General features: G+C 40.1%; 1 protein-coding gene across 3 annotated transcripts in view; it reads right to left on the minus strand.

Moving 5' to 3' along the window:
- Nucleotides 1-20,106, minus strand: part of Wdr47 (WD repeat domain 47) — a 53,829-nt gene that overhangs the window by 23,964 nt on the left and 9,759 nt on the right. For all 3 annotated transcript variants that reach the window (XM_021158958.3, XM_021158957.2, XM_029475342.2), the window contains exons 2-5: nucleotides 11,123-11,289; nucleotides 9,785-9,868; nucleotides 6,411-6,495; nucleotides 2,159-2,961 (exon numbers count right to left, since the gene is read on the minus strand). In XM_021158958.3, the coding sequence (XP_021014617.1) occupies nucleotides 2,159-2,961; nucleotides 6,411-6,495; nucleotides 9,785-9,868; nucleotides 11,123-11,280 (1,130 nt within the window). In that variant the 5' untranslated portion in view covers nucleotides 11,281-11,289. The remainder of the gene's footprint in view (nucleotides 1-2,158; nucleotides 2,962-6,410; nucleotides 6,496-9,784; nucleotides 9,869-11,122; nucleotides 11,290-20,106) is intronic.

Raw genomic sequence — 20,106 nt, forward strand, 5'->3', positions numbered from 1 at the left:
AAGCACAGAAAATAATCCCAAGAACTGCAAGAATGATATTACATGAAAGTAAAAGGTTTCTGCAGAGCATACTGCCTGGGAAAAGCTCTGCCAACCATACATCAAACAATACTTAGTAGCCAGGCGGTGGTGGCGCACACCTTTGATCCCAGCACTCGGGAGGCAGAGGCAGGAGGATTTCTGAGTTCGAGGCCAGCCTGGTCTACAAAGTGAGTTCCAGGACAGCCAAGGCTACACAGAGAAACCCTGTCTCAAAAAAAAACAAAAATAAAATAAAACAATACTTAGCATAGACTAAGAGCTAAAAAAACTGAACACCAAAGAGAAAAACTCACCAAATCAATAAATGAGCTAATGACTGAACAGATGATTCTCAAAATGAGAAATACAAAAAGCCAATAAGTATTATGCAAAATGTTCGATGACCTTAGTCATTAGGGAAATAAAAATTAAAACTGCTTTGAAGTTCCACCTCACAGCCAGTTATCAATAGAAGAATATACGATAACTAAAGCTGGCAAGGATGTGGAGAAAGAAGAACCCATACTCACTGGGAACTTGTACAGCCTCCATGGAAATCAAGATGGAGGTTTCTCAAAAACCTAAAAATAGAACTACTGTATGACCCAGCCATATTACTCTGAGTATGTCCCCAAAAGCTGCAGGTCAATACACTGTAGAGCCACTTGCACAGCCATGTTTCTAAACAGCTGTGCAATTCACAACAGAGAGAAAATGAACAAACCTGGATGACCAACAACAAACGGATACAGAAAATGTAGGACATACCCACAGTGGAGCTTTATGGCCATCTTATTTATTCTTGTACATTATAATATATGCTTCTGATCATTTGTGTTTTCCTACTGATAATGTAAAAATACAGACTGCTTGTGATCATTCTTGCCCCATCCCCTTCCTTCTCCCTTCCCTCTCTTGATAACTTGCTTATCCTCGACTGTCCCCCTTTTACTCCCACATCTTGGTTGTTTTTGTACAGCTGGTCATGACTGCTGTGAGCTGGTGACTGGGATGGTCATGCCACTTCCAGAAAACAGTGTTTCAGGGCACTCCTCTCTATCTTCTGGCACTCAACAACCCCCACACACCTTTGGTGGTGTTTCTGGGCTTTGAAGCAGGTACTGATGTTCCATTTAGGACTCAGCATTTGACAAACATTTATTCTCAGTACTTTGCCCATGTGTGAGCCTCTACATTAACTTTCGACCTCTGCTAAAAGAAACTTTTCTGACCCAGGCTAAGAACAGCACTGTTCTGTGAGTATAAATACAATTATTTAGAAGGCACTTTGATTAGATGTTCTCCACTAGGGCCTATAACCTCTCCAGCCTTAGGCTCAGTACCAGGCATACATTCCCTCCAATGGAGAGGGACTCAGAATCTAGTCTGAAAGCAGTTGCTTGTCCCCCAAATAGTCTTGCCATTAGTGTACCAGTGGGCACATCTTGCCTGGCAAGTCAGAGTATACAATGGGATTGAAATCATGACATCCACAGGAAAATTGATACTCCTAGAAATGATTGTCAAATGAAATAAACCAGACTTGCTGGGCAGTGGTGGTGCATGCCTTTAATCCTATCACTTGGAAGGCAGAAGCAGGTTGGTCTTTGAGAGTTCAAAGTCAGCCTGGTCTACAGAGTTAGCTCCAGAACATCCAAGACTATACAGAGGAACCTTGTCTTGACGAAAAAAGAAGTAAGACAAACTCAGAAAGGCAAACGCTACATTTCCCTATGGAGGACCTATACTTAGAATTATATTTATGTCTATGGTGTGTGTATAGGTCATCACAGTAGAAAGGGGATTATGACAGGGAAGAAAGGTATCTTAAGGAAAGGAAGAAAAAAGGAAAATGGAACACATGTGCATAAAAACATTGAGGGAAGGAGGAGATACAGTCAGAAGTTGACAGGAGCATGGGGGAGCACAGTGAAGGAGACAAATCAGAATAATGTAATAACAACACATATGTATAAAAATGTACGTCACTATTAAACCCATTACTTTATAAGCTAACTTTGAAAATAAACTTAAACTCTTAAAACTACAAAGTGCTGAACACTAAGATCATTTGCACGCACACGCTACAGATTTCTTGGCAGTGATGCCATCCTAATTTTTAGGAGTAAATGCTTACCGCTCAGGAGATTCTTCATAGATGCTATGACACTCTGTATTCTCAAGCATGAGACTTCTGCTGAGGTTCTGTACCCCTGGATAGTGGAAGTTAGCAAAGGAGTGTGACATTGGAGAAGTTTTGTTCCCAAGATCTGAGATCCTCTTATCATGACTGGTTAACCCACATGTGAGGCCATCCAAAGCAGGATTGAGAGAGCGAGTCATATAGGCATCAGCTGACTGAGGTCTTCTCATTGGAGATGAAGGGTAGGGAGACAGTTTGCTGATAAGAGGAGTCAACAGGTCAGCATATGCAGCTTTTGTAGGCTTCAGAAGTTTGTCAACATGAATATTAAGCATTTTCTGTTCAAATGCACAAGAAAAGACTGAAGAAGGGAGATTCTGAAGCCAAGACAATAAACTTAGATCTAAGTCATCACAACCGTTGCCACATAACAGGTCGATGCCAAGAAGGACTTCGCTTTCTGTAATTTCTTCACCAGTTGCTTTACTCTGACAAAATTCTACGCAGCATTCATAGAGTAGGCCCTTCATTACGAGCTGGAATAAGCGATTGTTACTTGCTTTAAAACCTGCCTCACTTAGCTTCCTGTCAGCAGGGATGAACTCTGCAACCATGACACAGACCTCTTCAAAGCAGTGAACTCGTGCAGTGCTGGGATTCCAGTCCTTAAATTCAGCGTGATTGGTCAAACGAGGCAAGGTGAGGAGCAGACATAGCTTGCTGTAGTCGTCTTTAGAAGGGCAGTACTCCTCCAGAGCATGCAGACACTGCACCGCTTCTTGCATGGTAAATTCCAACTGAAAAACAAAGGATGACTATAAAGCGGTGCAAGGCAAATGATCACCTTAAAATGAAACATGAAAGCTGAGAGCATAAAAGATAGATGTTGGTGCCAGAGAACATACACATAATTTGTACAGTGTAATAATTTTTAACTGGTAATGTTTTTACAACTTAAAAATGAAAAAATTAGCTAATTACCAAATTTAAATTTTACCTACCAAAAAAAAAAAAAAGCATTCTAATTCAGACTAAAATTCTTTGAAAATGTTTGTTCTTTAATTTACTTTCATTTTGTTAGTATAGTTAGATACAGGGTCTCTCTGTAGCTCGGGCTGCTCTGGAACTCAAGCTCTTCCTGTCTTATGAATACTGGGATTAGAGTTCATGCACAGATCAATGAAAGTTAAAGCTGAAGGATGACAATAGTTTGTTTTAAAAACTCGATTATTTAGTTTAGCTCAAATGCAAAAGAGCCATTTTCTTAGTCTCAACTTCTCTTAGAATAAATTCTAAGAGATAAAGGGATAAAATGCAAAGCTCACAACAGGGAGCATCTATATTACAAAAACAGTAGAAAGAGCAGAAAGAAGCTTAGCTGAGATGACTGACAACAATGTGTATACTAAATACTGTCAGATAACCCAGACTGCATGACAACCTGTGGCCTGGGAGTAGTATGTGCCCCAGGTTAGCTATGAATGTGGCCCAATCCAAAAATGTAAACATTAAGGTGTTTTTCTTCCAACTCAGTCGTGTGGTTCTTGAGTGTAAGCACTGTAGATGACAATATCATGTCCCAGTGTCACAAGTCTGGACAGAGCTGATAGAATTTAAGTATATGGGCCTAGCTGGAAATACAGACTGAATGAATTAGTGACAAACTCAAAATAACAAGTTTAGTTTTAAATAAAACTTGTTCCACTGTTTTTTCTACTCGTGACATCATCTAGTAAAAATTTCTTCATCATGGGAAAAAAATATTATCTGTTGGTTTTGCTATGCTCTGAATTCCCCATAATTCATCTGTTGTGGGTGGAGCTCAGTGGGTAAGGTATGTGCTGCCAAACCTGACAATATTGAGTTTAATTCCCAGGATCCACGTGCTGAAGGCAAGAACTGACTCAAATTGTCCTCTGATCTCTACACTTGTGAATGGCACGTGTGTGTGTATGTGTGTGTGTGTGTGTGTGTGTGTGTGTGAGAGAGAGAGAGAGAGAGAGAGAGAGAACGCACAAATAAACAAATAAATGTAGAAAACCACTGTTTTAATTCTTGGTGGTTAAAATGTATTTTAGATTTTAAAAACCTCAACTCTGCTTCAAAAATTTCAATTCAACGTTTATGTTTGAGTTACTTGCTTGAGTTTCATTTTAAAACTTTTGATTAATTCTGTTTTGAGATTAAAACAAAATTTCCAATGATTTCTAAAATCACTCTAAGCATACTTCTGCCATTTTGTATTATGTATTTATGCAATGTATTGTCATCATTAACGATTACAAAATAAAAATATTGACCAAGGGCTGGCAAGACAGCTGAGAGAAAGAGTTGCCTGCCACCAACTCTGAAGACCTCAGTTTGATCCCTGGGACCTAGATGGCAGAAGGAGAGAACCAACTCCTGCAAGCTTTGTGCCATCCTCCATGTACTTTTACCATGAAGTGTGTGATGGATCCCCCATAAAATAAATAAGTGATAAAAATTTAAAACTTGATCCAACATTGAGCTAAAGATTTGCTATATCCTGTAATATAAAATATTTAGCCAATATTTACTCCTTTATATAACAATGAGCAAGCATCAGGAGGCAGAGGCAGAGGCAGGCAGGTGTTACAGAAGCTCAATATCATCCTGTTCTAAGCCAGCTCAAAGCCAACCCAGGCTACACGGACCCTGTCTTTTCTTCCCCCCTTTTCCTTCGTTTATGTACAGGAGTGCTTTGCCTGCATACATATATGTGACCTTATGTGTACCCAGTGCCCTGGGAGGCCGAAGATGGTGCTGAATTACCTGGAACCAGAGTTACAGATGGTCATGAGCCATCATGTAGATGTTAGGAACCAAACTCAGAAACCCTTTCTTTAAAAGAGAAGAGAGTGACATGAGAGATGACTGAGTAGGTAAAGTACTTGCTGTGCAATACAATAAACTGGGCTCGAACCCCTAGAACCCACTGAAGAGCTAGAACACACTAAAGGTTTGCAACATGTTCATAATTCTAGGGCTGGTATAGAAAGATGGGAAGTGGCCACAGGAGAATCTCAGGAAGCTCACAGACCAACTAGTGTGGCATATAAAGAAACAAACAACACAGAAACTTTGTCTCAACAAGCTAAAAAGTGAGACACCCAAGATGTCCTCTGACCTCTATACATATACCATATGTATAGCATGCATACATTTATTCTCTCTCTCTCTCTAACACATATATACAAATCATACACACATACTATTTTTTTTAATTCCAATAAATATATAGAGACTGAGGCCAGAGAAAGGATTCAAATGTTAGGAACATTTGCTCTGCTTATGAGAAGAGCAAGATTCTAGCACCCATGTAAAAACCAAGCATGCCTATAACCCCAGCATTAAGTAGGTGGACACAGGATCACTGGGGCTTGCTGGCTGCCAGCCTTGCTAAAAATAAATAAATAAATAAATAAATGAATAAATCAGCAATCCTTCCCAGACCTTGTCTCAAAGAAACAAGGCAGATAGTAACTAAGGAGGACAGCCTATAAGGACACACTGGACTCCATCCATGTACACACACACACACACACACACACACACACACGAGGGGGGACGTAAACCTTGCATATATACATATACAAATAAATGAAAATACATAAATATTAGGTAAATATACATATCTATCTCATTAGCATGTAAATTTGATTTCATTGCTAATAAACAGTATGGTAAATCCTTTATTTGAATACCAATAAATCCAGAGCCATAAAAATTTTTCTAGGATAAAACAGAGTCAAAAGAGGAAAAAGTTTAACAGGCCCTGGTTTAACTTACCTTAAAGGAGAATATATACCTCTGGGTTATTCACATAGCACTTTGGTTTAATCAGAGAATAGGTTTAGAAAGATTACAGATTAAAAGTACTATGTCTGCAAAACTACAGATCTTGCCTCATCATAGCTCACAAACCCTTGAAAAACCCCTAATAGGGCTGGAGAGATGGCTCAGCAATTAAGAGCACTGACTGCTCTTCCAGAGGTCCTGAGTTCAAATCCCAGCAACCACATGGTGACTCACAACCATCTGTAATGAGCTCTGATGCCCTCTTCTGGAGTGTCTGAAGACAGCTACAGTGTACTCACATATAATAAATGAGTAAATCTTTTTAAAAAAAAGAAAAGAAAAACTCATGATAATAATCTTCTGATTTAGTAAATAAAATAGCTGAAAACAAGACTAGGGCGCAAACCTTCAGGAATAAAAATCTTACATGCTGGGGCTCATCTTCTGCAGACATTGCATTGTTAACACACAGAGCTTCTAGAAACTTCTGCTTCAGGATAATATAACGAAACCTGTCAAAGAGGAGACATTAAAACAATTAAAAACTGAATGCTACCAGGCATGGAAGCGTACATCTATAAATCCAGACTCGGGAGGCTGCATAAGGGCACCCATGAGCCAGCCTGAGCTACACGGCAAGAATGAGAACAAGGCACAGCCTAGAGAGGCTTCCGGAGCCCAAGTCTGCAGGGCTGCAGACCAAACCCAGGGCTCTGCGCATGCCGGGCACACAGTCCATCCATCACTGGGCCAGAGCACCACGCCAGCCATTTTGTTTTAAAAATGGTCAAATTGGGCCACAGATAAAGGTGCTTGCTACCACACCTGAAGATCCAACCCTTTTCTGGCCTCATATGCACATATGCCCACACAGACACACATGCATGAGCATAATGGAAAATAAAAATAAATCTTTAGGAAAAAAGTTTCTACCACCCTAGTTTGATACTGCTAGATCAGACAGAAAACGAGTGAAGAAACAAAACAAAACAAAACAACAAAGGAAAAAGAAAAAAGGAACCATGGTAAGAGATGAGGGATGCATTCAAATGCACTGTATAAATTCAAGTGCCCGAACTTACAACTATTCCCAAAATGGTTAAGACAAAAAAGAAATGCCAAGGGACACTGAGAAAACAACAGAAAAATGGTGGGGAGGAAAAAAAAAAAAGAAGAAATTTCACTACAATCTACCAGAGAAAAAGCAAAATTTGTATTTTGGACTACACAAGTTAACTACTTGCTTAAATAAAAATCAACCCTGCTGCTCTAGCAGAAGGCCCAAGTTCAGCTCCCAGGACCACATAGGGCAGCTCACGGCTGCCTCAAACACATGCACATACCCCCACACAGACATATCCACATATAGACATAATTTAAAATAATAAAAATAAATGTTTTAAAAGCCAACACTTTTGCCAGGCAGTGGTGGTGCACGCCTTTAATACCAGCACTTGGAAGGCAGAGGCAGGCGGATTTCTGAGTTCAAAGCCAGCCTGGTCTACAAAGTGAGTTCCAGGACAGCCAGGGCTATACAGAGAAACCCTGTCTTGAAAAACCAAAAAAAAAAAAAAAAAGCCAACACTTTCAAAGGACGATGACTGACAGCATAGCCTCAAAGATAAATTTACAACCTAGGAATACAGCTCAGTTGTACGGCTGTACTTGCCTAGCATGTGCAGCGCACAGGTTTCTGTCCCTAGCATTTGGGCTGGAGGAAATCTATAGGGGTAGAAGAAAACTTTATATAAAAATGAGTACTTTTTAAAAGTGAATTAAAGTTAGGAAAAAAAGATGATTATTAAAATCTGAACTTGGTATCGCCAGAAAAACTTAGAAACAATACACTAGCAAATAAGCAACTATTTAAGTTCAAAAACTTACAGAAAAATACCACAGGAAATGAGCAGATACAAATATCTCTGAGGCTGAGCAGTGGTGGCACACACCTTTATTCCCAACACTCAGAAGGCAGAGGCAGGCAGATCTCTGAGTTCAAGGCCAGCCTTCTGGTCTATATAGAGTGAGTTCCAGGACAGTCAGGACTACACAGAGAAACCCTATCTTGGGAGCAGGACACACACACACACACAAAACCCAACAACAGCAAGAAAAGATATCTCAGAGAAAAATTAAAAAGACAAAAACTTTTGAGTTAGGCACGATGTATAGCACAGGCTGATATGAAATTCTTTATTAAGCACAGGAAACTCAAACTCATGATCTTCCTACCTCTGCCTTCTAAACACCAGGATGACTAGTATATACCATCGTGCCTAATAAGAAATTGAAATTGAAATGTATGCTATCTGAAATTTAAAATCTCATGCTTATTATGTAGCTAAGAGAAAGTTCAGTGAAGATTCAACAAAAAATAATCCATACAAACATAAAGGAAATGTGCTTTAAAAAAGATTAAGGTGTGGTGGCAAATATTGTAATCTCAGTATGTGGAATATAGAAGATTCCAAGTCCAGTCAATTCTGTAGAGCACGACACTGTCTCTGAACAGTTTTCAGGTTGGGGGTATTAGGATTGGAAGCTCAGCTGATGCAGTGTGTCCTCAGCATGCACAAACAGCAACACTTTATTAACTATGTCTGCTGGTACACACCTACATACATCCAAGTATCCCAGAGGTGGAGGTAGAAGGATCAGAAGTTCAAGGTCATGGTCTAGTATCAAGCTTGAGGCCAATCTGAGACTAATGAGACCGTCTCAAGAGAAAAGAAGGGAGGAGGGGCTTGCAGATGTGGCTTATTCAAGAGCGTTTGTTAATAAGCACGCGCCAGCCCCTATGTTCAAGCCCTAGAACCACAAACAAAAAACTAAACAACTGAAGTCCTCAGTGCTGTGGACAAATTCAATTTTATATGATATCCCAGAAGGAAAATACACTGAGAGGTATACTTTTGAAGATGTATGGCCAAAGATATTTCAAATTGGAGGAGTAAACGTATAGCTACCCCCCCAAACAAATAAGTGAGGAAATTAAAAAACACTTAAGCATATCATAGTTGTAGTGGTTTGAATAGACCCATAGACTCATGTGTTTGAATCTTGGCCCATAGGGAGTGACACTAGTAGGAGGTGTGTCCTTGCTAGCATAGGTATGGGCCTTGTTGGAGTAAATGTGTCACTGTGGGTGTGGACTTTGAGGTCAGATGCTTAAGCTCCACCTAGGGCAGAAGAGCCAGTCTGCTCCAGGCTTCCTTTTGATGAAGATATAGAATTCTCAGTAACTCCAGCATCCCGTTAGCCTGCATGCTGCCATGCTTCCTGCCATGATTATAATGGACTGAACCTCAGAACCTGTAAGCTAGCACAAATGTTGTCCTTTATAAGAGTTGTCTCAGTCATGATGTCTCTTCACAGCAAAGAAAACTCAACCAAGACAATAATCAAACTGCCAAAAACCAATGATAAAGCATAAAACTTAAAGGCAGCCAGTGGAGGGATGGAGAAAGGACATTGGTTACACTAAGAGAATAAGGACACAAATTACAATTGACTGCTCAGTGAACAATAAAGGCCAAGAGTCAGCAGAAAGATGTCTCTGAAGTATGCACTTCACTACTTCATATGCACAAGTCTGCATACACACTACTGACTGAGTAGATCTGCTCATGGAACTTGCAAAGACTTCCAAGAACTGTAACTGTAACTAGACTGCTCTAACACAGCAGGATCCAATGGGTACTGTTTCATAGGAAGGCTGCATTTTACATGCATTGATTGTTCTGTTTTGTTGCTAGGTTTCTGTCAATGACAAAACAGTAAAACTTTAAAATAAAATCCTACCTTTTTTTGTCAAATTTTTCCATACATTCTAGAGGCTGAATGAACTGAAGAACTTCATCCCATTGGCCATCCAGGATTAGCTGCCTAGATAAAGAAAAATCTAGAATGCTCATCAATTCAAAAATAGACATTAAAAGCAAATAATGAGATGATCGTCTCTGACTCTTCAAACATTAGTAGTATTCTTTTACAATAACAATTTCTCAATTATGAGTGTATGATAACAGTAAATTTATAAAATGGATGGATGGGCAGAAGGATCAACATAAGATTTCCAATATTTTAATTTAAAGAATAATAACCAATCACAATATATGTCATAGTAGTTTTATAAAGAGATGTTTTAATCTTGAAAATGGAGAAAGGATACGCTGGGCAGTGGTGGCACACGCCTTTAATCCCAGCACTTGGGAGGCAGAGGCAAGCGAATTTCTGAGTTCGAGGCCAGCCTGGTCTACAGAGTGAGTTCCAGGACAGTCAGAGATACACAGCAAAACCCAGTCTTGAAAAAACAAACAGACAAATAAACAAGAAAGAGACTAAATTGAAAAGTTTTAAGGTATTTGTAACCACAGAGAATTCCTGTGAAACAAAATTACTTTTTTATGTGTGTGTGTATGTGTGACAGAACCACTTTGTATATGTTGTTCTGGTTGGCCTGGAATTCTGCCTGCCTCTGCCATCCAAATGCTGGTTATTAAAGGCATATACTACAATGTCTGGAAAAAATTTGCTATTTTAAAATATACACAAAAGGAGCTGGAGAGATGGTTCAATGGCTAAAAGCACTGGCTGTTCCCCCAGAGGACCTGAATTCAACCCCTAGCACCCACGTGACCGCTCACAATCATCTCTAACTCTAGTTTCAGGGCATCTGGGACCCTCTTCTGGCTTCCACAGGTACCAGGCATATACAAAACACACACACATATATATAATTAAAATAAAAAATGCAATATATATAAATGCAAGAATCACAATTGTTTCTATGTAGTGGTGAATTTTCTTTACTTTTAATAATTAATATATTTTATAATAAATGCTCTATTTTATGGAATTCACTTCTATACACTCCTTGTGTATATTTTAGAAATGTTTTATCTTCCCAGTGCCTTGGATTTCTTGCGTACTTTTTAAACTGACACCATACTTAAGGCTGTAACCCTGTAACACGTTTCTACTAAAGACATTCTGTACATATATTACTGTGCGTTGCAAATATTCCACTATGAAAAAATTTTAATTATACTTATAGTATTTCATGAGATATTATGCATATTACCATATTCTTCTTAGGAAGAGCTCCTTGTAAGCCTCATAGTAATGATGTTACCATACCTCAGGAAAAGCATATCATCTGAAAATAGGCCATTTATGACTCCACTTTCCTTCTCCAGCGCCAGCATACTAATGTGAAGCTTCTTTGAATTCAAGAAGTCCAAAATCAGCTTAATGATCTCAACCTCTTTCACATTCACCGTTTCTTCAGCAGTCATGTTGCTAGCCTAAATAAATAGGAGCGAGGAAGAACTTAGTCCTCTAGTTTTATGAGGAAGTTTCATCGCCTAGAAATGAGAATGTTGCTTGGGAATGTTTAGCACATTGTTTCACAGTGAAATTAACTATCAAAACTGAGTCACTCTGCTGGGCGTGGTGGCGCACGCCTTTAATCCCAGCACTCGGGGGACAGAGGGAGGCAGATTTCTGAGTTCGAGGCCAGCCTGGACTACAAAGTGAGCTCCAGGACAGCCAGCAGCCAGGGCTACACAGAGAAACCCTGTCTCAAAAAAAAAAAGAAAAAAAAAAAAACTGAGTCATTCTTTAATGTGTTAAAAATATGGCTCATGGTTTTAAAAGAACTAATCTGTGAGAAATACACACTGGAGTAGTGACATTAAATTTTGAGGTCTGAAGTACCTCAGAATAATCTAGCAGTGACAGTATCAGGCATGCCTAAGACTCAGACACTGTGCCACAATGCTGTCACCTACAACACCCATCTCAAGAACACCTCCCCTTCCCCAGTGAGGTTACCAAAAAAAATTCATAATTCTAAGTAAGTTTATAATTTTGTTCTGGGCTAAATTCATATCTATCCTTGAAAACATGTAGCCTGTAGATCAAATGTTGGTCATTTGTGAGTCAGTTTGGAGTTAAATAAGGCTCAACTGAAATACACAACTAGGTAATCAGTGTATTAGTGGTAATATCAATTATAGTTCAACACTTTAAAATTCCTTCCATTGAGATTGGATTGGAATGAAATACTTGTCCTGCCAAAGGAACATAGCAACAAAATAACTCCTAACAACCTTCTGTTGTACCTGCAGATCAGTGTCTCCCTCTGACATCAGCAGAGAAGCTTCCCCTTGCAGTAGATAGGAACTAACACAGAGACCCACAGCTGGACCATGTACAGAGAGTGAGAGAGATAAAAACACTCAGCCATAGATGATGATTTCATCATCCTTCCCCTTCCCTCAGGGCTCAGTGAACTATGCAGAAGAGGAAGCAGAAAAGAGCCAGAGGGGATGGAAGACACCAAAGAAACAATGTCTTCCCCAGCCATAACAGAACAGTACTGGGGGCTGGTGAGATGGCTCAGCAGTTAAGAGCACTGACTGCTCTTCCAAAGATCCTGAGTTCAAATCCCAGCAACCACATGGTGGCTCACAACCATCCGTAATGAGATCTGACGCCCTCTTCTGGTGTGTCTGAAGACAACTACAGTGTACTTACATATAATAAACAAACAAACAAAAAAGAAAAGTACTGACATGCACATGGATGCACAGGCAGCGTGCACAGGGTCTATCCAAGAGCTCCCATCCCTAACCAAGAAGCTATCACCAACTGACAACCACTGGCAGAGGAAAAATGTGTTTTGTCCAACAGAGTCTCATTGGGTATATAAACCACACTTAACGGCAGGTCCATGCCCAGCAGAAGATGCCAACACAAAACAAACTCAATGATATTCCTGTACATTTCTGTCTCATATTGCTTTGTTTGGGCACTTTTTAAAATCTTACTGGTCTTTTGCTTGTATATTATGGTTTCCAATTTTGTGGTTTTATGGGTTTTGTTTGTGTGTCTGTTTCTTGTACTTTTTCTTTCATTGTTTTATCTATATTTTGCCTGTTTGTTTTCTCAAAAGAGAGAGAAAGAAGGTATGGAATTGTATGGATGGTGAGGGGAGGAGGAGTTGGAGGAGGAGAAACCATGACCAGAATATAAAAAAATAGTTTTCAATAGAAAATAGTTAAATAAAATTCCTCCTAATGCTTTTCTATACATCTGTAATGATACAACTAAATATATACAGTATGAAAGTAAAAAGATTTATAGCTTAAAAACTCATTAGATCAGTGCTCTCATTTTGTATGAGTCATGTGCAATTGTATTTTTCAAATGTTAATACTCATAGGAAACACTCGGGCCCCTGACAGATCACAAGAACAGAGATGAAGGTGGGTCTCTCTTTGCTGCATTTACTGTGAAAATGAAGGCTTGTTGTAGGTTCACAAGGTGAACACTGAGAGTGTGTTATTTACTGGAAAAACCTGTTTCTAGTTGTGGTGTGAGAATGGGCCTCTGGCTGAAATCTGAACTTTCTTGGATGAAAACTACATCCTCAAGGTTTGGATGAGTTCAGATGCTGCTGGTTCGGTTTCTCAAGTCCAGGTGGGTGAGTTAATCCTTGAAGAAAATGATACTGAACTTGTTTCATGGCTTCGATTCAGCAAGGCACAACAGTTAAGAACAAGGACAGCAGGAAGATTTGGATGGCATCTGTGTCTGAAAGGGAACCCTGCAGCATGTGAGAGGGAGACTGCAGTTACCCAGCTAGATTATAAGGATGATATGGAACATCTCTGGAATGATAGAAACAAAGCCCTTCTATTAAAGAAAAACTTATAGTGGGGCTGGCAATATGGCCAGCATCAAACACACTTGCTATTAAGCCTGACAACCTGAGTTCAAGGTCTAGGACCCACACAGTCCAAGGGGAAACCGACTCCTGGCAAGTTGTCCTCTAACTTGTGTACTCCATGGCATGCAAAGACTCACATATAGACACATATACAGAATTCCTCAGAGCAATGCAAAAAAAGTACACTAATGGACTGGCTGCAAGGAAATGTTACCTGATGGTTAACATGACAATGAGGAGGCGTGGTCTTTCTCATGGGACCAAGCCTTATAACCAAGCTCACAGAAACATAAGCACATGTTTGTAGATAACTAATTTTGTTCCTTTCAATCTGCTTTGACAATTTATTTCTTCATAAAAAGGAATACAAATGTACAGCCAACTAGAATGTTCTCATCAGCAAATAGCATATTGTCTCTTATGCAAAGAAGCTAGCATGGAATGTGTTAAGAAAATTATTCAGTTAAGAAACAATTTTTTTGAAACATAGTCTCACTACGTAGCCCTTGGCTAACCTACAACCCCCTATATGGACCAGATTGGCCTCTATCCACTGCCTCTACCTCCTAAGTGCTGAGATTAATGGCATGCACCACTATACCAGGCTAATTTATTCATGTGTATGGGTGTTTTAACTTGCTTATATGTCTGTACACCATATGCATGCAGTACCTGAGGACTCCAGAAGAGGACATGCGATTCCTTGGACTAGAGTTACAGATGGTTGTGAGCTACCATGTGGATGTTGGGAATCAAACCCAGGTCTTCTGGGAAAACAGCCTGTTGAGATAACCTACCACCATACATACTATATCAGCTGGCTATGAAGATGTGTCCCTGTATTCTCAATTGTTAATTGCTGTACCTGCAGAGTCAGGTGCTGGCAGAATATATGATATTGTATTTGCTATAGCCCACAAGACCTGCTTTATATATGTTGCTTTCTCATCTGCCCAAAAAAGAGGATTCTCTGAGATTGTCCGGTTAAAAAGCAAGCTGCCATGGGGGAATACACTGCCTTCAATTTGGCCAAAAGGCAACACTAAGATATGAATGGGTGTAGTCTGGCTGCTGATTGGTTCAAAATGAGTATGCTGTGGAAACTCCCCCCCACTCCCCCATGCTAATAGCATTTTTGTATGAGAATAGAGTGTGGCTTTTGATAAATAAAGAGCAGGCTGCTGGAGGTGGGGCAGGAGAGAAGCAGAACAGGAGCAGGGCAGGAGAGTCAGATTGAGTCTAGATGGGTAGCTGAGGGTACCCCCCAGCAAGCAAACAAGCTAATAGCCTTATATTATACAGGTATCCGTGTCTTTATCATTGAACCCCAAGTGGGGCCCCTAGAAGTCCCCACAAGAGTATCCAGTGTTCTTAACTGCGGAACCATCTCTCTAGCCACTCAACTCAAATACTTACTTAGTGATAGAAGAGTAAAATAATTGGGGCAGGTGAGATGGTTCAGCAGGTTAAGATGCCTGCTGCTGAACCTGAAGACCTGAGTCTGATCCCCAGGACCCACATGATCAGAGGAGAGAACCAACTCCTGCAGGTTGTCCTCTGACCTGCAAGTGGTGTAGGTGTGCACAGGCATACAAACACTCAAACACAAATGTAATGTTTAAAACCCTTTAAAGAATAATATGTCTATTCCCACCGTACTGTAATGCCTGCCACAGTTGACAAATAAGCACAAACCTTTCTCACAACAGGCCAACTGTTCAGTTCCTCACACTCCCTTTGCTACATTCTCCACTTTGTCCACAATTATAAAATAAAGTTAGTGAGAGCTCTACTTACTAAATTCTGGCCATATTTCAGAATTATCTCCCTGAGATTCTCCCAAACACATGGATTAGCAATTTAGACAGCCCCCAAATCGTCATATAATACTTTATTTTTGTTTTTTTGTTTTGTTTTGTTTTTCGAGACAGGGTTTCTCTGTATAGCCCTGGCTGTCCTGGAGCTCACTTTGTAGACCAGGCTAGCCTCGAACTCAGAAATCCGCCTGCCTTTGCCCCCCCCCCCGCCCCCAGGACTGGGATTAAAGGCGTGCGCCACCACGCCCGGCTCATATAATACTTTTGCCAACAGTGCTTGCTGACAGGAGCCTGATATAGCTGTCCTCTGAGAGGCTCTACCAGTGCCTGACAAATAGAAGTGGATGCTCACACTCTGGACTGAGCACAGGGCTCCCAATGAAGGAGCTAGAGAAAGTACCCAAGGAGCTGAAGGGATTTGCAGCCCCATAGGAGGAACAATATGGACCAATGGGTACCCCCCAGTGCTCCCAGGGACTAAACCACCAACCAAATAGTACACAGGAGGGACTCAAGGCTTCAGCTGCATATGTAGCAGAGGATGGCCTTGTAGGACATCAATGAGAGGAGAGGCCCTTGGTCCCGTGAAGGCTCGATGCCCCAGTGTAGGGGAATGCCAGGACAGGGAAGCTGGAATGAGTGGGTTAATGAGCAGGGGGAGAGGAAATGGGATGGGGAGTTTTTGGAGGGGAAACGAGGAAAGCGGATAAAATTTGAAATGTAAATAAAGAAAATATCTAATAAAATAATAGACTTTAACTAAATTCACTTGCAGAAAAATATTACTCCATCCTCATAATGAGAACTTAGGGGACACGTCATTGATATTACCGTGTATCAACCACACATTTAGCAAGAACTGAAATTTTCTTAGGTAGTACAACATAAATACTTTACAGGTCTTATAGTCAATATTTAAACTAAATATTAAGTAAGTATTTCTAGAATGGAATTTGTGGCAATTTTCCTACTTTAACTCATAACTATGCTTAAGGGTGTGTTGTGTTGCCCAGGCTGGTCTCAATGCTTAGCCTCACATGATCCTCCAGTCTCAGTTTCAGCTGGAAACTATAAGATTTCCAGTTGAAAATTATGGTATTTTAATCACTTCAGAAATTTTATTCTTAAAAGTTTTATTATTACAAGATATATCTATATATAGATATATACATATTTGGAAGATGTAATTACTCTTTTCTAATCCATTACTGACACATCCATCATACCCCATCATGCCCATTTGTTGTTTATTTGCTTGTTTGATTTTTCTGTAGGGTTTTTTTTTGTTTTGTTTTGTTTTGTTTTTTGTTTTTTGTTTTTCTGTGGGGGAAGTTGGCAAAGAGAAGAAAGGGCAAGACAAGGGTTTGTTGCCCAGTCTAGCCTCAACAACCAAGTTCAAATGAAGGTCATCTCAACATCTTGAATAGCTCAGACTATAATTATATGCTACTACATATAACTCTGAGGTGATCTTTTTAAACATATGCAACTCAGGTATAGTGGCACACACTTATAATCCTAACACTCAGGAGGCTGTGGCAAGAGGATCTCAAATTCAAGGCCACTCTGGGTTAGATGGGGAAATTTCTGTTTTTAAAAGGGTAGGTGTGGCAGTTTGAATAGGTATGTATGGCCCCCATAGATTCAGGTGTTTGAATGCTTGGCCAATGGGGAGTGGCACTATTAGGAGGTATGGTCTTGTTGCAGTAGGTGCAGTCTTGTTGGAGGAAGTGTGTCACTGTTGGGGCAGGCTTTGAGGTCTCCTATATGAAAGCTCTGCCCAGTGTGGAACACAGTCTCCTCCTTGCTGCCTTTGGATCAAGATGCAGAACTCTCAGCTCCTTCTCCAGCACCATGTCTGCCTGGAGGTTGTCATGCTTCCCACCATGGTGATAATGGTCTAAGTCTATGAAACTGTAAGCCAGCCCCAATTAAATGTTGTCCTCTATAAGAGTTCCCATGGTCATGGTGTCTCTTCACAGCAATGAAACCCTATGACAGTAGGGAAGGATAAAGGGATTAAAACTCTATAATGATAGAGTGCTTGCTTTACATGCTGAAGGCCTTAACTTCAGTTCCCACTGGGGTTGGGGCCAGGGGAATGACACCAAGTATGTTTAATTAATGCTACTTAAATGAACGTGAAATGCAAAAAGTGTCACTGAAAAAAAAAATGCTTCTTCTAAGTTGTGTTTCCAACTTCTCTAAAGATTTCTGGTTTTGTTTGGTTGGTTTTTTTAAAGATTGATTTATTTATTATATGTAAGTACACTGTAGCTGTCTTCAGACACCCCAGAAGAGGGCGTCAGATCTCATTACGGATGGTTGTGCACTACCATATTTTGAACTCAGGACCTTTGAAGAATAGTCAGTGCTCTTAAACAATGAGATTTGAACTCAGGACCTTTGAAAACAACAGTCAGTGCTCTTAATCACTGAACCATCTCTCCAGCCCAAGGTTTCTGTTTTTTAACAGGGTTCTGGCTTTTTGATCCTACTATTTTGTAAAAGTAAATTCTTCCAAGTAGGAAGGCTTCCCAGACAACAATTGCTGGAAACACCTACTTAGCAAAGAACTCACAAAGAGACAACATTAGGGTATATTACATTGAAATAGGGTGGTGTCAATGTCGGTATTCCCATTAATAAATGACAGCTCTTTTGAAGTCACAACATGAAATTCTGTGTTTCTTGGGCTTTTCCTTTGAGAAATAAAATTTTACTCATATTCAATAACCGGACTAAGTGACACAAATAATTTTTTTTAACATAAGCGAATAGGGACTAGAGAGATGGCCCCGTATTTAGAACAATGTCCACAAGGCTGGCAGTGCTGGCACATGCCTTTTGATCCCAGCCCTCAGGAAGCATAGGCAGGTTGATCTCGGAGTCTAAAGCTAGCCTGGTCTACAGAATGAGTTCCAGGACTGCCAGAGCAACCCAATCTTGAAAAACCTAAATAAATAAATAAATACCAGAAACACTGGCTGCAGCTGGGTATGGTAGGCAGAAAAATATATATAGTGAGTTCTAGGACAGCCAAAGCCACACAGAAAGACCCTGCTAAAAACAACACTTTCTCTTGGGCCTGTGGCACCGGCAAGATGGATAAAGTGCCATGGTCTCCGAACTGCCCAGAAGCACCGCAGTCACCAACGGGACCAGAAGTGGCATGATAAACAATACAAGAAAGCCCACTTGGGCACAGCTTGAAGACCAATCCGTTTGGGGGTGCCTCTCATGCAAAGGGAATTGTGCTGGAAAAAGTAGCGGTTGAGGCCAAACAGCCAAATTCTGCTATCCATCAGGAAGTGTGCCAGGGTGCAGCTCATTAAGAACAGCAAGAAGATCACAGCGTCCGTGCGTGCCCAATGATGGCTGCCTGAACTTCATTGAGGAAAATGATGAAGTTCTGGTTGCTGAGTTTGGTGGAAAAGGTCATGCTGTAGGTGATACTCCTGGAGCCTGCTTTAATGTGGTTAAGTAGCCAATGTGTCTCTTTTGGCTCTATACAAAGGCAAGAAAGAAAGGCCAAGATCACAAAAATTTGACAATGGAAACAGCAATAAATTTTCATATTCTGAAAAAAAAAAAGTACAATAACAAAACAAAAACAAAACCACTGGCTCACTGGCTGCTCTTTCAGAAGACATGGGGTTCAATTCACAACACACACATGGCAGCTCACACCCTCTCTAACTCCAGTCCCAAGAGATCTGATGCCATCTTATAGTCTCTTTGGGCAAAAACCCTTAAACACAAAATATAAATAAAAGAAAAAAGTTTAAATATAAAATTGATTTTAGAGTTGAGTACGGTAGCACAACATTTAACCCCAGTACTCAGGAGACAGAGGCAGAAGAATCTCTGTTTGAGGCCAGCCTGGTCTCAGCGCGAAATCTCAGTGCGAGATCTAGGACATCCAGGGCTACACAAAAAAACCCTGTATTGATGAGCCAAAATCAATCAATCAATCAATCAATCAATCAAACAAACAAACAAACAAACAAAAAACCCCGGCTGGTGAGATGGCTCAATGTGTAAGAGCACCCGACTGATCTTCTGAAGGTCCTGAGTTCAAATCCCAGCAACCACATGGTGGCTCACAACCATCTGTAAGGAGATCTGACTCCCTCTTCTGGAGTGTCTGAAGACAGCTACAGTGTAATTACATATAATTAATTAATTAATTAATTAAAAAAAAAACCTTAGTTTTAGAAATCAAAGATTAAAGGTCAATGTTAACAACAGATTGAAAAATAACAAATGTATTTTCATATATAAAAAAGAAAATTTTCATTAAAAATATCACTAGCTGCAAGTCACACTACAGTTATCTCAGCACTCAGGAGGCCAAAGCAGGACTACTAAGAATACGAGGTCAGCCTGAGCTATCTAGTATGTCCAGGGCAAACTTGGACTATACACCAAGATAATGTCTCAGAAAAACCAAAACAAAACAAAAAACAGTGTTAGCTTTCTAACCAAATATAAAGATAACTTCAATGTTTCTTTGCAATGATGTTACTTACTTAAAAAACAGAATTTAGGAAGAAGGAAAACATGGGAGA

The sequence above is a fragment of the Mus caroli genome, unplaced genomic scaffold (genome assembly GCF_978045245.1).
Source record: "Mus caroli unplaced genomic scaffold, Mus_caroli_1 scaffold_3, whole genome shotgun sequence".
Classification (NCBI taxonomy): Eukaryota; Metazoa; Chordata; class Mammalia; order Rodentia; family Muridae; genus Mus; species Mus caroli.